Below are 16,586 nucleotides of genomic sequence, written 5' to 3'. Positions count from 1 at the left end.
TTAAAAAATGTTTGTCCTTAATGTCCAAGGCTAAGGAATACAGCTTCGGTTTTGATTGGCTCCTTGAATTGTCTGAGGGAGGTCATTGAAACGCTAGCAAGAAGGGGCCTGTCTGTCTATCTCAGCTACAGCTCCGTCCAATACTGCTCTACTCAACCGTCCAATACTGCTCTCTTCAACCAGGAGAAATATTCAGCATCTACATGACGTACAGTGACTTGTCAGTTTTAAGAACATGGATCAACATACACTGATGTAAAAAAAAGGAAGAAAAAAATAACAGTCAAATACATAACTTATACTTCACTAAGTACTTATGAACAAAAATATAATTCTATTTCCTATGTTGTATTTACAATAAAATCTATAATGAAATGGTGAATTTACTGAAAATGAAGCTCCAATTCATTAAACATATTTTTTTTCTCTCTGATTGTCCTTTCATTATGTTCTACTGACAATTTTAGAGCCAACAGTGGCTAATAAATACAATAAAATGTCTATACTCACTATATAGCTTCAAATACAATATACAACACAAAACATATGTGACCTATAAAATGCGTGTCTGAAATCCGGTGTTTCTCAGCTAACCAGTTACTATGCAAGCCTTCTGTGGAGTTTACTGCTCAGTCTCTCTCGCGCGCTGTCTCTCTCCCCTTGGTGGCCCTGGAGCTTAGACAAAGTGTTCATTCACTACACATGTCTTTGCATAAATAAACAAAACAAGTAGACTGAAAAATTATTCAAATCTGGTAACTGTGAGAACGAGCCCACGAGTCCAAGTTGTCGTGACTTTTGTTCATTCAGGTTTTTTTCTGGTACAACAGCTTCACATTAGTCAGAATTGATAAAAAATACAATTTATATCCAGTGCTTATAACACTTTGACTCGTTGCGAGATATAAGTTCTTTGTTTTTTTGTATTTTTTTTGTTATACAAGCGCAGTCAAGTTTCAGTCCTATCAACAGTCCTTTTGTAACTACCAGCCCACTGAATTGGTTTGGCATGGACATAGAAATATGTACAAATCACGTACAAATCAACCAATCAACCAGCAAACAGAAGTAACAGCTTAAAAACCTAGACATGTGGACCTGGAGGGAAATCCGTTTAGGTTTGTGTATGGGAGGAAATCCTAGAAAAAAGCATTGTACCTTAAAACAACAATAGCAACAAAGAAACCAACCAACCAAAATAAGAAAAATAAACTGAAATGGAAATTAATAATGAGGTGCTTAAAAACTTCTAAGACTTAAGATAAATGCTTTCAAACGTAGACACAACACAATAAAAGCCAGCTCTGAATGTAAAATTAAAAGTACTAAAGAGCCATCTGTATCAATTAGACCTGGGAGAGTAATGCAGTGACCAGCAGTAGGAGGGAGTCCTGGCCATGCAGACAGCCAGCGCTGGTGACCAGCCATTTAGATCATTTTAAACCTCTGGGCTTGGTCTGAAATGGACAGGTTCAAGGGCACGGAGGAGAATAGCCGGGCTCATGCATTAATAATGCTGCATTTGAGATGATATCCACTCGTCAGTCATTTTAGTAATCCCCCACAGCTTGATGTACTTGTTCCATCTGCTCGCCAGCGCCTAGTGGTTGGGCCAGGGCGGGAGACGGGGTGGGAGCCTCACTGTCTGTGCTTTGATGGAGAGCACAATAAGCGCTACGTGCCCCGTCCTTATTGTTCCCCCTCTCTCCTCTTCCAAGCCTCGCACTGCCTGCCACTCCAGATGGCACCCCCTGGGTGTGGGGGTTGCCATGGGCAGGGGTCGAGACAGGGCAGGGGCAGGGCAGAGAGGGAGGTACTTAGTCCTTCTGGCCTGTAGGAGGGCTGTATTATAGACAGTAAGGCCTTGACTGCTGGCCATCTCTAGCTGTTTCTCCATAGGTAACAACCTGGGATCTGTTCAACTAATAAAATAACCATTCAAGAGGTAAAGGACTTTCAGTTTGTGACTGATTGTCACAAGATTAAGAGCTGATTGATTGTGTTATATTTCATATTCATTGTCTGTATGTAAATAAAATACAGAAGTGCATTTTCAATTGCTCTAAAATACTTAAGTTTAACTTTATGTAAAATAGGCAACTGGTCATTATAAAACAACACAAATTTTGTTCAATATAAAATATTAACTTAGTTGAAAAATGAAGTAGTAAGTGTTAATATCTAAGTGCATGAATGTAGAGAATCACCATCTCAGATCTGGTGTGGCTTATGAATGAAATACTGTTGTGTTTAATATGACTTGTTAGAATGTAATACCTTGTCTGCAACCCTCCTTTAATAAAAGCACGATGTTATTCCCTCACACATTGCCTCTTCTCTTAAGACTGCTGCAGTAGTTAACTCTGCTTTAAGACCTTCCCGTGTCAATTTTAGATTTACAATGTCGAAAAAATACTTAAGATTTAACAAAAAAAGAAAGACCAAAGACTTTAAAACTTGCCGCCCCAGTAGGGGCTAAAGTGTTCAACCAAATCTACTGTAGCTACACATTGTAAAACAGCAATTTGTGATTATAATGCCCCCAAAGCTGCCTTTCGCTGCCTTTCCAATCCCACAGATTGGATGCCTTTGGCCCCTTGGAATTCTGGCCTGATTACAATCACTCTGATTAAGAACTTGGTAAGACTGAGTTGAAGAATGAGCAGAGAGTGTGAGGGGAGTGTTATAGTGCTCTGTGCTAGACTGGGCTGGTGACATGAGCTGGAGAGGGACAGGGAGAGAAGGGCCTGTTGGTCACCGCATTGGTCTCTATGGAGAACAGCTGCCATTATGAACAACCACACCTGAAGCTATTGCATCACTTCCTGTTCCTGCCCTAGACACAGCACACTGTCTCCAGATTCCTGAGTGTTTCAATATAGAAGGTATATAAAGAAACTGGATTTTGAAGCCGCACTAAGATATTAAGAGATTGTCTAAGACTCGAGTCTCTCCCTCGAGACTCAAACAAATTATTTAAGAGAAAGAACCCTTGAAACGTTTGGCACATCTGCACAAAATTGTACAGTATGTTAATAATACCAATAATAATTATTCTAATAATAATACTAATACAATTAATAATAAGGGAGTCTGATTATGTCTCAGAATTGTGGAATTGTTCTGTTTGTTTGTTTTTAGTTAATATGAATTTCCAAATATTTTGTTTTCTAAATAGTTTCAAATAAATTCAGATTTAAAACATTCACAAGCTGTTGGCTGGCACAGCATACCTGAGTGAGAATATATAACTCCCATTAAAAACAGTAATGAAATCTATTAAAAGCATTTAACTGAAGAGAAAAAAATATGTATACCATAAGAAAGAAAGTAAGACTGTAAGAATTATGGATTCATATCAAACGGTACAGTTCAATTCCTGTCATCCAAAGTTGTATAGGCAATAACCTAATTGTGTAAATGTCCATGAAGAAAACACAAAAAATAAACGATGAGATAATAAAAAACAAAAGGAACTAAACCAAACTGCTTCACACACTGTAAGAAACATTTAAGACCTTTAGCTGTTGATTCTGACGGAGCCACATATGCATGCAGGCTCCCAAATGATAAATCAACAGAACCATTTATTTTTGTTCTGTATTTTTTTGTTCTTCTGTTTCTCCTCCTTCAGTCAGTCTTCCGCCCTGGGGATGGTTCTCCAGTACGAATGTGTGTATGTCTCGGCTCGTGTGTTGAGAGGTCTCAGTTGGCGCTGACGATGGGCTCCAGTGTCTCAGTCTCACTGCTGTAGTCCGATTTGGGCTCCTCGTCAAAGTCCTCGTACATGTCCATCTCATCTACCTCTCCGTTGATGATGGGGACGTTGGTTAACATGGCACTGGGCTCTATCTTCATGTTGTAGGTGCTCTGGATGACGGGAATGGTCGGCTCCGGGCTTGCTGAGGCGCTGGAGCACTCCGACGTCATGTGAGGGGAGGGTGTGGTCGTTGCCATGGTTATGGCCCCAGGGTAGACCACGCTGGCGTTGGTGCTGATGGGGATTTGCGGTTGTTGCCTGTAGGGAGAAAATGAAGGACAGTGAGAGAGAGAGACCATTAGACAAGTTTGTTGCTGTTTCATCGTTAAAATCCAGACTTACTTCTCGTTACAATATGAGTTCTGTGTTATTTTTTAGATGGAAAAAGGCTTTACTTCAAATATATATAAAGGAAAACAATTAGAATCACATGGGATGAGCAAATGGAAAGAATGCTGACAGTGTGTGTGCTGCTCGAGACAACCCTAAAGACACCTCCACTTCAGCACTTAAACTGAGAGAGCTAGCTGGATTAACTGTTCTCCACAGAGGTGTGTTCTCAGCCAATGGTTCTGTGAAAATGATTTGGGAGAACAGCACCGTTCTGGGTTGTTCTGAAATTGCACCCAGTTTATTGGTAACATAAAGCCGATTGGTGGTTAGTGCGCTCTCTCTCTCTCTCTCTCTCTCTCTCATCTGGTGTTTTAGCAGTGATTGATACTCCAGTGATCGTATAGCTTACGGGTGATGAGGGAACACCTGGAGAAGCCTTCTCCTTACTGACCACACGCAGTAAATTAGGAAGTTAAACTCCAGACAGCTGCCCTCCAGCCCTCTGTAAACCTATACTTATGCTTTACATCCTGTAATAATGTTGGCATCTCTTTCTCTGCTGTTGCAGTCGGCTATTGTCTCAAATTGATAAATCAATACTATTAAAAAACACTTGACAATAAGGTGGATGAGGAAATGTGTTTGACTTGGGGTTTCATTAATGTTCCGCAAATCGGTTGGAAATTGCGTACGACGAACTATCACCACCGTCATCACTACACGTGGAGAAAAAAACAACACGTTTTCTTTTTTACGGAAAAGGGAAAGTAGTCAAAACGTTATTCATCTATTCTGAGGGCTGTATAACAAACATGATTTAACAGGTTGATGATATGGGTTGATTCCAAGGTCAGGGGCTTAGTGTGACAAGTTACAGACACACTACAACCATCTTTAGTGTAAGCACAGTGAAGAGAGAGTCTGTTCTCAGGCAAAAGGCCAACTGATTTCAGAATAGTCATTTAGCTGTGTGTCTACGTGTGTGTGTGTCGCGCCTGTGCTCTAAGCCTGGCGTTCTTCACTGTGCACCTACCCCACAGTGAAGAACTGCCTCATCTCTTGCCGTCGCGAGCGCATCATCTGCTTGTACTCGCCGATGCGCAGCTTCTTCCCGTCGATGATGCAGGTCCTCTTGGGCCGGGGCTTGTACTTGTAGTTGGGGTACTTCTCCAGGTGGATCTTACTGAGACGGGCCTGCTCCTCATAGAACGGCTGCTTCTCCTGGTTGGTCATAGACTTCCAGCGAGAGCCTGTAACACAGCAGACACACAGATATCAGTAAAACATACACTTTGAATGTACATTTTCACTACAGAGGTGTAAAAAGGACTTTGGAATAATTAGTTAACAATAGATATATCAATGCAAATAGGAGATTCCATTGTGGATACAGTATATTATTTTGTGGTCTCTGTAGTAACCATGTAAACCCATAAAGCCAGTGGCTGGGCTGTGGGTGAGTTAACAGAAACTACACCAGGCCTGTAAATAGTCTCTAGCTGATCTCTAGTGTGTCCTGCTCCTGCCTGGGTGAAGCCACTTTTAAAAGCTGTGATCTATGGACTCTCAGTGCAGTGGGGACGAGACCCATTTAACCACTGTCATTTTTCATGACAAACACTGACGGCAGTGACATGGTGGTAAATCCATCTGTAAGCCAGGGCTGATTGAGCCACTGTGGCGAATCAGACAACATGCCACCCCCCGCCTCACCCCCCACTCCCACTGGTACCGGGCTACAAATGTTTATGTCCACATAGACAGGTATTAACCACAGTGGGCTTCAGCTGGCAGCTGAGCATAAAAGTCATTAAGAGATTAAAACTGTTACAAAGGTTTTAAGTTATACCCTGTCTGTGCAGTTAGAAAAAATTGACTTTTTTATACGGAGAACAAATATTTTCGACATATTAATGAACGACTGTAGATTTCAGCTCTGGACCGCCAGACCGCTGGGTCTCACATCACCAACAGTAACGTATTTGATTCTGTCCGCCAGGCAATTTGCCTCCACAGTGTTCCACTGTTTCATGAATGGCGTTCTGTTTCTTCTTGTTGTTAACATAGTGGTTTAAACACTACACGTTTATCACTATTGCCAACAGCTAAACAGCCTAGTGTTTATATCCAGCTGAGGGGAGATTTGTGGGAGAGAGGGGGGGGGGGGGGGGGGGGCTATTGAGGAGGAGTACACTACACCAGGCTTTCAAAAGGGAAGCCGCTTTCGGGCACTTGCTATTGTTTCACTTCATTGTGCTTAATAGGGAACATTTCATTTTAACGAAAGCCTACAATATAATTTAATAGTAAACTGATAGTATCAACTGTATAAGGACTGTTTTTTCAGCGTCTGTGGGAGAGACAAAATTCTCATTGACAACCCTAAGAACGCTAGTTTCAACAAACCTATAAAAATATATATTTTCATGCCAGTTTCCTGACTTTCTGAGCAAATCCGATCCTGTTCCTTCCAACTTGGTCAGAATTTTTTAAAACATAATCTAACACAGGAAGTCTAACAGACTGTAACAGACTCTGTAATGCTGGATGAAGGATAGAGGTATGGCTGGAAGAGAGAGAGAAAGAAGAAAGGCGTACCCAGGATCTTGCTGATGTTGGAGTTGTGCATGTCTGGGAAGGCTTGGAGGATCTTGCGGCGCTCATCTTTGGCCCACACCATGAAGGCGTTCATGGGTCTCTTGATGTGGGGCTCGTTGCTGTTCCTCCCCCGGGCTTCTCTGTAGACCCGTGCCTCGGCTGTGCTGGCACCTCCTGTAGGCCAACAATAATACTGTTGTGGTTTATCTGCTCCGGTACCAGAGCCATTCAGAGCTTTCCACCCTGGAAACACCAGAGTAGGAACAAGAAGGAGAAGAGAGAGCGAGGCGAGCAATTAATCAACTGCCACGAGCCACGTTCAACCCCCATACCCAATGGGCTGTCATCACTAGTACTGAGACTGAGACTGGGACTGAGACTGGGGCTGAGACTGGGACTGACACTGGAATCAAACTAGACCAGGGGTAGGGTTGGTGCTGGACTGAGACCAGAACAGGGGTAGGGTTGGTGCTGGGGCTGAGACTGAGACCAGACCAGGGGTAGGATTGGTGCTGGAGATGGACTGAGACCAGACCAGGGGTAGGGTTGGTGCTGGACTGAGACCAGACCAGGGGTAGGTTTGGGTTGGGGCTGGACTGAGACCAAGCCAGGGGTAGGATTGGTGCTGGAGATGGACTGAGACCAGACCAGGGGTAGGGTTGGTGCTGGGAATGGACTGAGACCAGAACAGGGGTAGGGTTGGTGCTGGGGCTGGACTGAGACCAGAACAGGGGTAGGGTTGGTGCTGGACTGAGACCAGACCAGAGGTAGGGTTGGTGCTGGACTGAGACCAGACCAGAGGTAGTGTTGGTGCTGGACTGAGACCAGACCAGGGGTAGGGTTGGTGCTGGGGATGGAATGACACCAGACCAGGGGTAGGGTTGGTGCTGGGGATGGACTGAGACCAGAACAGGGGTAGGATTGGTGCTGGACTGAGACCAGACCAGGGGTAGGGTTGGTGCTGGGGCTGGACTGAGACCAGACCAGGGGTAGGATTGGTGCTGGACTGAGACCAGACCAGGGGTAGGGTTGGTGCTGGGGCTGGACTGAGACCAGACCAGGGGTAGGGTTGGTGCTGGGGCTGGACTGAGACCAGAACAGGGGTAGGCTTGGTGCTGGGGCTGGACTGAGACCAGAACAGGGGTAGGGTTGGCGCTGGACTGAGACCAGACCAGAGGTAGGGTTGGTGCTGGACTGAGACCAGACCAGAGGTAGGGTTGCTGCTGGACTGAGACCAGGCCAGGGGTAGGATTGGTGCTGGAGATGGACTGAGACCAGACCAGGGGTAGGGTTGGTGCTGGGTATGGACTGAGACCAGACCAGGGGTAGGGTTGGTGCTGGGGCTGGACTGAGACCAGAACAGGGGTAGGGTTGGTGCTGGGGCTGGACTGAGACCAGAACAGGGGTAGGGTTGGCGCTGGACTGAGACCAGACCAGAGGTAGGGTTGGTGCTGGACTGAGACCAGACCAGAGGTAGGGTTGGTGCTGGACTGAGACCAGACCAGGGGTAGGGTTGGTGCTGGGTATGGACTGAGACCAGACCAGGGGTAGGGTTGGTGCTGGGGCTGGACTGAGACCAGAACAGGGGTAGGGTTGGTGCTGGGGCTGGACTGAGATCAGAACAGGGGTAGAGTTGGTGCTGGGCTGAGACTATGACCAGACCAGGGGTAGGGTTGGTGCTGGGGCTGGACTGAGACGAGAACAGGGGTAGGGTTGGTGCTACACTACAAGGTGAAGGAAATTGAGTTCTCAAGGTTCCTTTCCACTGGACCAGACTGGCTCTGGCGACTGGATTTGACGAGCATGTTTTGAATGTAGAACAAGGGGACATTGTGAGAGCAGGGGAGCCACCCTACGGATCAACACATATATCGAAACCCAAAAGAAGAGAACCATGACTTAAATGCATGTTAAATATTTTGTCTGGGGCTCGACAAGCATTCACACTTCTATACTCAGCCCCATACGTTTCAAACTGAAGTTCCAGAAGTTTCTTTAAAACAAGCACGAATGCCAACTTAAATAACAAATATGGAGCGTGAGGCAGTCCTTCTAAGAAAAATACAATCAAGGAGGGAAGAGACTCTGCCAAGTGCTTAATATAATATAACATTCTTCTGCTTTAGCCCATTCTAACTTGCACATACTGAGTGTGAGATGAGAGCATACCGACACACACAGAACTCCTCAGTAAAGTGCTGTTTCTCAATCAGGCCATTCACAATCAGCATGTGAGAAGAGTTTCTTTCCCTCTCTCCGTATTAAACTGTACATCAGCCTGATAATGATTTCTGTTTGCATGCGCATTTGCTTCCTTTTATATGTAAGATGTGAAAGAATTAAATAAAAGCCGTATGAATATTTAAACAAACAAAAACATGTTGATAAACAAGGCTTGAAAAATAAGACAAAAAAAGCTTTCCATATGCTACCATCCATCTTTAATGATCCAAAATCTGGAAAGGAAAGCTTAGGATGACTCATGCATATTTCATCATCCACATGTGAAGTGTTCTCATTAGGATCTTCTACTAGCCCTCCATCTTGGCACACGTTACCTGCACTTTGATTTCTAGTATTATTTCAGTTGATAAACAAAATCAAACTGTTAATGAGTAATAGAATGTAGCGCTACTCTGTGATTAATTCACTATCCACAGACTCATTCACTGGCTCTATTCAGCACAGTACAGAGATAAGCCCTGAAGTAAGACATGGAGAGAAGAGGACTGGCTCAACGTTAGATAGAGCTTTAACTATCTATAGGAGAGTGTTTAAGGAAACAGTAGGTGAGAGACAACATGCACGCACGCACACGCACACACACACGTCCCGCTGGGCTTGGGGTGGACAGCCATGTCCAAACTGATAAGGGGATGGAGGTCCTGTGGTGGTAGGCCTGATCTCTAGGAGCGAGGCCTGGGACTCAGCTGAGGCTTGGCTGGGACTCAGGGGGGACTCCGGCTGAGGTCCGGCCGTCCAGCAGGAGGCCCTATTCTCCCAGGCCCCCGCTGGGCTGTGCCTCCATATAGGGCCTCCAAGTCCATTTACACCAGCTCATGTTTAACAGTCATACCGACACATTTATGATCCAGAAAGGCTTCCCTTTATCTGGGAGGCCAGAGCAATTTGCCTCTTCACACCGTCACGGTACATCAGCCAGAGCCCTGGGGACTCAGCTCTTGTCATTTAGCCTCCGCCAGGCAACAGTCTCAGAGCCACAGTCATATCAGGCATCTGACGGTCAGACGGCTGTCATCTGCCTGCTCTGCACTGTGCATGGATGGATATAGCTACCTCTCTGGCTCAGACTGGCCTGCACCATACTGTTCATATGATCATCCTCCTTCAGAGCCCTGGGGAGAGACCCCGGTCAACAAGCTCTTCTAGAGCCCAGCCTTTCTTCTCCAACTTGATGTAAAAAGCCTGTTTCTCAACAGACATACACACAAGACAGAAAATCCTCTCACACCTTCTCTTCTATCTCTCCTGAAAGGAATACTTCAGGATTTTAGCAATGTCCGTTATCTACTTCCCCAGAGTCAACTTGTGGATGCCCTTTTTATGTCTCTGGGTACAGTTTGAAGTTGCTAACTAGCGCTAGCGCAATTGCTAGCGTAATGACTGAATGTCTATGGGTATCTGCTAGCTAACGCTAGTTAGCATTGGCTTGCTAAACTACCTCTAACTTCCTTCATACTGGACACAGAGACATACAAATGGTATCCACTAGTCCATCTGACTCTGGGGAAGTAGATAAAAGGCCTCATTGTCAAAATCCCAAAGTATCCCCTTTAACACACACATACCTGTACACGTGCCTGGTTGAGAAAAACCTATATGTCTTTACCTCCCTGCTTTACGCCGTCAGGATTCAGGAATAATACACTACCTCTGCTGGCACCGTCCCCACAGTACATTCATTTCATTTAGCACGCACTCACTGTATAGGATGAATTGATTTCACTTTGTTTGGTTTTGACAGCCATGTTTATTGTGCAATGAAATGTGGTGTGGCGTGGGGCTGACAGTATCCATCAACGTAGGCCAATCTGCTGACTGCCGGGCCAGATGAAGGTATTCATTAGGGCAGGAGCGCAGCGCTCACTCAGACACGACAGCCAGTGTCTGCGCCCCGGGATGGCTCGCTCTAATTTACGATGCCCCCCGTGCCATTACTCTGCCACTGACACTGATTCAGCAATTTATATACTGGCATGCATGCATACGGGCAGAGGTGAGCCTCTTACGAGGAGGGGGACACAACACGGCCCGCCACCCTGACACCAGCGCCAGGAAACAAACCACTTCAATCAGTTCATTAGAGATGAGGCCCGTGAAGCCCTGGGTTCTGGTTCGCTAGGCGGAAGACGAGGAGGAGAACTTCTTCTCCAGTTCGTATCTGCACCAGCAAGCCATGAAAGGGAAATCTATGGCTCTTCTAAACAGCATTATAACATCCTGGTGGCTTTGTGTGAGTGTGGAACGGAGTGCTGACGAGCTAAGCAGACCCAGATTCAGAACCAGCTCAGGGCTGAGGGCTCTGTCTGTCACTGTTGGGACTTGGAGCTGAGAGCAGAAATGAGCCTGACCCTGGGCTAGAAGGCGGGTGCTAAGAGCCGCATGATGCCACCACTCCATGGGGACAGAGGACCGCATCCGTCCCTGCCACAGTGCTTGTGTATGGTCACATGGGAGGTCCCTGCCGCCCTCTCAGCAGCAGCAGCCACTGAGGGAGCTGGCAGCAGCAGCAGGGCCTAAAGCTCACTAAGCATCACCCCACAACAGTAACATGCAATTTACAACAATGCTGTTTTCTCTCCAATAAAACACCCAACACTGTTCTGACATTTACAAACAAGCATTAATTGATTTTTGGAGGAGGAGCAACACGTTCGGGAAGCAGTTAGTTAGGTGTGTGATTGTATAAATCAATACAGATGTTTAGCAGTGACAGGGCAACTCCCAGGGTTGGGGCTGGGGAGTGGAGGGGGGGGGAACAGGGGAGGGCTGCTTAATCAAATTTATTGTGATTCATGAGGCCTGCAGCTCAATGTGACGGAGCGATATGAGAATCTGCTTTTAATTTGTTTCTCCCACAGACACTGAAGATGAGCAGCATGAATTGCAGAGAGAGACAGAGAGGGAGAAGGAGAGAGAGAGAGGGAGAGAGAGCGAAAGAGGGGGGTAGGGCGAGAGAGAGAGACAGTGAGAGAGAGTGAGAGAGAGAAGGAGAGGGGGATAGAGAGAGAGAGAAGGAGAGATAGAGGGGGGGCAGGGAGAGAGAGGGAGAGAAGGAGAGGGAGAGAAGGATGGAGGGATAGAGAGGGAGAGAGAGAGAGAGAGAGAGAGGGAGAGATAGAAGGAGAGGGAGATAGAGAGAGAGGGAGAGATAGAAGGAGAGGGAGATAGAGAGAGAGAGATAGAGAGAGAGGGGGGCAGGGAGAGAGAGAGATAGAGAGAAAGGGGGAGAGGGAGCGAGAGCGAGAGAGAGAGAGAGAGAGAGAGAGAGAGAGAGAGAGAGAGAGAGAGAGAGAGAGAGAAAAGAGAAGAAGAGGGAAACGAGAAAGAAGTCAGAGATGGAGGCAAAATGAAGAAGAGAGAGGGAAAGAAAGGAGAAAAAAATGAAGAGAGTGTTGTAAAGCCCAGTAGCCTATGACACCTGTGTGCTGCAGGTTCAGACTGGACCCTGTGCTGAGCAGAGCCAGAGGGCTATGCTGCCCCCCCCCCCCCCCCCCCCCCCCCGCTTTGTTCTGAGGGCAACACCGACTGTCACCCCGGAATCTGCTCAGGAGGATCTGCCTCAGTGTGCAGGCAACAATCACTCCAACCTGCCAAGCCCTCCCTGCTCCCCGCCCAGTGGGATCAAATCAAACACCTCTCACTAAAGGTATTTACTGATGACAATAGGGCCTCTCCCTCCAAGGGAGGGGATCAGCCCACATGCAGTGTATGGACAGATATGAAACATGCAGTGTATGGACAGATATGAAACATGCAGTGTATGGACAGATATGAAACATGCAGTGTATGGACAGATATGAAACATGCAGTGTATGGACAGATATGAAACATGCAGTGTATGGACAGATATGAAATATGCAGTGTATGGACAGATATGAAACATGCAGTGTATGGACAGATATGACACATGCAGTGTATGGACAGATATGACACATGCAGTGCTCAGTGCCTCTATTCAAGCCGTGGTTCATAGTCCGCTAATTAAACAATAACATGCCAGTTGGATGCTTTGAATTCTTTCATTTCTATGTGTGTGTAAAGGAACTAACAGCTGACATGTTAGCACTTGCATGTCATAGTATAGCTCTTACTTTTGTCTCCTCCATCTCCTCTCGCATGCTATCAGCCTTAAAGTGGGGCAAGGTGCATTCCTGTTCACATCTCACTATTCCAGTATGAATCCATAAAACCTGGGCAACCTGGGCTGACATGCAAAACCAACTCCTCGTCCTAACAGACTATGGGAATGACACACACAGGCACACGCACACTAATCTCCAAGGATAGGCCTATATGAATAAAACAGAACTATTGGGAATCAAACGAACTGTATAAAGGGAATTGTCTGAATCAAGTAAACGTTTGCAAATGTAATGTTTTATCCCTTCATCAAAAACCATTTGAATTCATTGTTTCGGGAATCAACCAACTTCAAAAAGGGACACCTTAATTGATCTAATATATTACAGTTGTAACTGATATGGTCTCATGTCTAAACCATCTAGTTTGAGCTTGAACAAATAGCCTCCTATTTATTTCTCCTTGGCTGATATTGTGCTGTGCGTTCAGATGAACTCTGTTTCCTGCCTCCCTGCATCTGTCAACGCCCCCTTTGTTCTCCCAGGACCCTCTCTGGCGGAGGCGCTTTAGACAAACACACAACCCGCGTGTCATACTACTTCTACAAAGCCATATGTGAATGAAAAAAGAGGCTGGGGGTTGAGGCCTTTTGTGGTATTTGTTAATGTTTGTCATCTGAGCTTAAAAAGACCTAATGACTTTGTGGTGAGCTGATGCATGTGGCTCGTGGCTTTCCAAAATGAAGTAAATTCTATCTATTTCCATACCACGCCACAATTTTCCAATGGCCCTCATTAGAACTTTGGCAGCTGTTAATTTGGTTGCTGCATGCTTTGCAAATATTAGTTTAAGCAACCTAAAGCTTTCTGTGAACTGCAGCGAGGCCTGCTGTGGTCTTCTGAATAACACCGTTTCTCCTCTGCAGGGAGATTGTCCCCTGACCTTGACAGACCTACAGTCACTAGGTAGCAGCTACAGCCTGTTCAGGTATATTCAGATACTAGCAGTAGTTTTCCTCATGTTGGGGAGCAGAAAGGTGTCTGCAGTACACTCTGTGCTGCTGTGGAATACCGTGTTGCAGGACAAAAAGTCCCTGCTTTAAAATAATGAACCATATTTACATGTGGTACCTGGCTCTCCCTCAAGAAATCACTTAAGGGTAAGCGGTTGAAAATGCTGTTGACAGCTATGATTATTTGAAAATGGCAAATAATTAAAGTAAATAATGGCAATAATGTTATTATAATTGTTATATCCTATCCATTCTCATAGTAAACACGCATTTTCTTAGATTTGCTCAACATAATGCCTCCAAACAAGAACCTCAAAAGTTAACACAGATCTTGTTCTCCAAAGTAAACAGATTGCGGTTGTAAAAAGAGGCTTTAATGTGGTGGGCATCATGTTAAAACCCTGTTCACATCATTCATCTGGTGGTGCTGTTGAAACAGACAGATATATTTGTGGAGATAGATGAAATGATGACTGTGTTGGTGAGCTATGTGCATGTCTCTGGCTTCTAGCCACCACTCTCTCTCTCCCCCTGGGAAGAGGACCTCCGTGGGCCCTGCCTCTCCTCTCCCCCCTGCCTCCTTCTAATCCACAACCCGCTGGGAACTCACTTCCCAGAGGCGTCTGGCGCTGGCCTTTCCCTCGGCCCTGCAGAGGACATAAAAGGACACAACTGATCCCTGACGACAGGGGCTTGTGCGCGCCTTGCTCCTGTTCTGACTCCACAGTAGCCACAGAAGAAAGTTCCCACTGGGGTAACTGGGAGAGGCTGGGGACCTAGAGAACATCTGCCCTGAGGGCCAGAGGGGTGGGACAGAGTCTGCTGCGGTGACAACGTGGGAACTATCCCTCTATGGCCACTAACTGCACCTCTAATCCTGAATTTATGGGTGTGATGTGAAAGCAGACATGACAAGTAATTTATGTGTCAGTTCTTTGACTTTGTCAACAAGCAGGTTTATGTGAGGTAGACCATACAATTTGTGAAACGTTGTGTGTTGTGATGATTTTGTTGGGAATGTTGGGAAATGGGGAAAATTGGTGGGAAATGTTTTAAACGGGCTTTTAGAAGGGATCTTAAAGAGGCGAGTGCTCTTGTATTGTCCTGAGAAATATCTCTCCCTCCATCTTGAGAATGTTTCAGCTATTAAAGGTGAGCCTGATTCATTTTCCCTCTGCTCGGGGCTCTGAAGTGCCATGGAAACTGACACAAATATTTACGTCAGACAAACATTGGCGCATCGAGGCATTCCTCGCCACTGTTTACGCTCCAGGCCCACAAAGGGAGATGGCGCTTTGTCACACGGGTGCTACACGAATTTACACCTCTGTGCCCAGGACCTCAAACAAGTGCAGCGGCAGCCGGGGCCAGGCCTGGAGAAGGGCCAGCTTTGTCCTCAGGCACCCTTGTCCTCCCCTCACTTACCTGTGAAAACCAGGGAGCAGTGGGCACCTTCAAACACCACTATCCCCCCAACCCAGCTCCCCCTGGTCTACTGCTCTGGCAGCCCTCACCTCTCTCTGGTCCACTATAGGAACACACTGTGCACAGGGGGGAATGCAGGCAGCAGTCTGAAGAATTCACTGTTACATAAAACTGACTGGATGGCTTTTCAGCATGGGAAAAGGGAAAACTATAGGTGAGAAGTCTGTACTTACCATCCAGATCCTCTGGCCTGGTGAGGTCGATGACTCTGTGGCCAATTTTGCCATCCTCTCCCAGTTTGCTAAGATGGTGACCAAGGCTCTCAAAGTGTGCCCGCTCCTACAGTACACAGAAACAGAGAGGAAAGAGAGAGGGAGACAATGAGGAACCTGAACAAACTGCTGCATATACAGTACATCTCTTTCCATATCAAGAGAATAGCTGATCAGTAGAATAACTGAATGAGTCATTTCTGAAACACAGTATCTCTTTGAAATAACTGCTAGCTCTATTGTAGAGGCGCTCCTTTGACATGATGGAAGTGGATTGAGCTTGCCTTTATCATCGCTGCCTACATTCAGCAGATGCTATAATGTCTGACAGGAGGGAGGGAGGTAGAGACAGTAGGAGCCAGGGGTGCTGTAAATAGAGTTATAGAGGAACACTTTGGGGCCCTCTCTTTGCAGCGCTCAGGATTTCCGTCTGTAATCTTTGCTGTCTGTCTGTCTGTCTGTCTGTCTGTCTGTCTGTCTGTCTGTCTGTCTGTCTGTCTGTACGTCCCCCTGTCTGTCTGGTGCTAGCGCCCAGAGCTCAGCAGCCATCACGTATTCAGGGCTCATGCTTTATAGAACACACCGTGTTCTCCCTTTTGTCATGTCGCTTTATGCTCAGATTAAACTTGGCATCATGTTGTACTTGACGCACAATGAAACCCGTTCATTCCGCTCGCCTGTGACAATATTAAATGTCATGTCCGTGTGCATTTACAGAATAAAATAACAGCTTTCGGGGCCCTCTGAATAGTTGCTGCACATTACACTTAATGTATTATGCAGGGGGAGAGTGCCGACTGCTGCTCGCTCCATTGTTAAATGACCTAGTTCGGCAGTGAATGCGCAGGGCATTAGCACAGGG

General features: G+C 46.1%; 1 protein-coding gene across 16 annotated transcripts in view; it reads right to left on the bottom strand.

Annotated features, from left to right (window-relative positions):
• Positions 1–912: 912 nt before the first annotated feature.
• LOC139384325 (transcription factor SOX-6-like) overlaps positions 913–16,586 on the bottom strand; it is a 193,195-nt gene continuing 177,521 nt past the window's right edge. For 5 of the 16 annotated variants that reach the window (XM_071129008.1, XM_071129009.1, XM_071129014.1 and 2 more), the window contains 4 exons: positions 15,686–15,791; positions 6,692–6,934; positions 5,127–5,343; positions 3,587–4,018 (listed from right to left, as the gene is read on the bottom strand). In XM_071129008.1, coding sequence (XP_070985109.1) covers positions 3,706–4,018; positions 5,127–5,343; positions 6,692–6,934; positions 15,686–15,791 — 879 coding nt within the window. In that variant the 3' untranslated portion in view covers positions 3,587–3,705. Of the gene's footprint in view, positions 4,019–5,126; positions 5,344–6,691; positions 6,935–15,685; positions 15,792–16,586 lie in introns of all 16 variants that reach the window. The other 11 variants (XM_071129020.1, XM_071129010.1, XM_071129015.1 and 8 more) reach the window with 7 other exon arrangements.

The sequence above is a fragment of the Oncorhynchus clarkii genome, chromosome 26 (genome assembly GCF_045791955.1).
Source record: "Oncorhynchus clarkii lewisi isolate Uvic-CL-2024 chromosome 26, UVic_Ocla_1.0, whole genome shotgun sequence".
In the NCBI taxonomy this organism is placed as follows: domain Eukaryota; kingdom Metazoa; phylum Chordata; class Actinopteri; order Salmoniformes; family Salmonidae; genus Oncorhynchus; species Oncorhynchus clarkii.
This window is presented reverse-complemented; position numbering and strand designations above follow the sequence as displayed.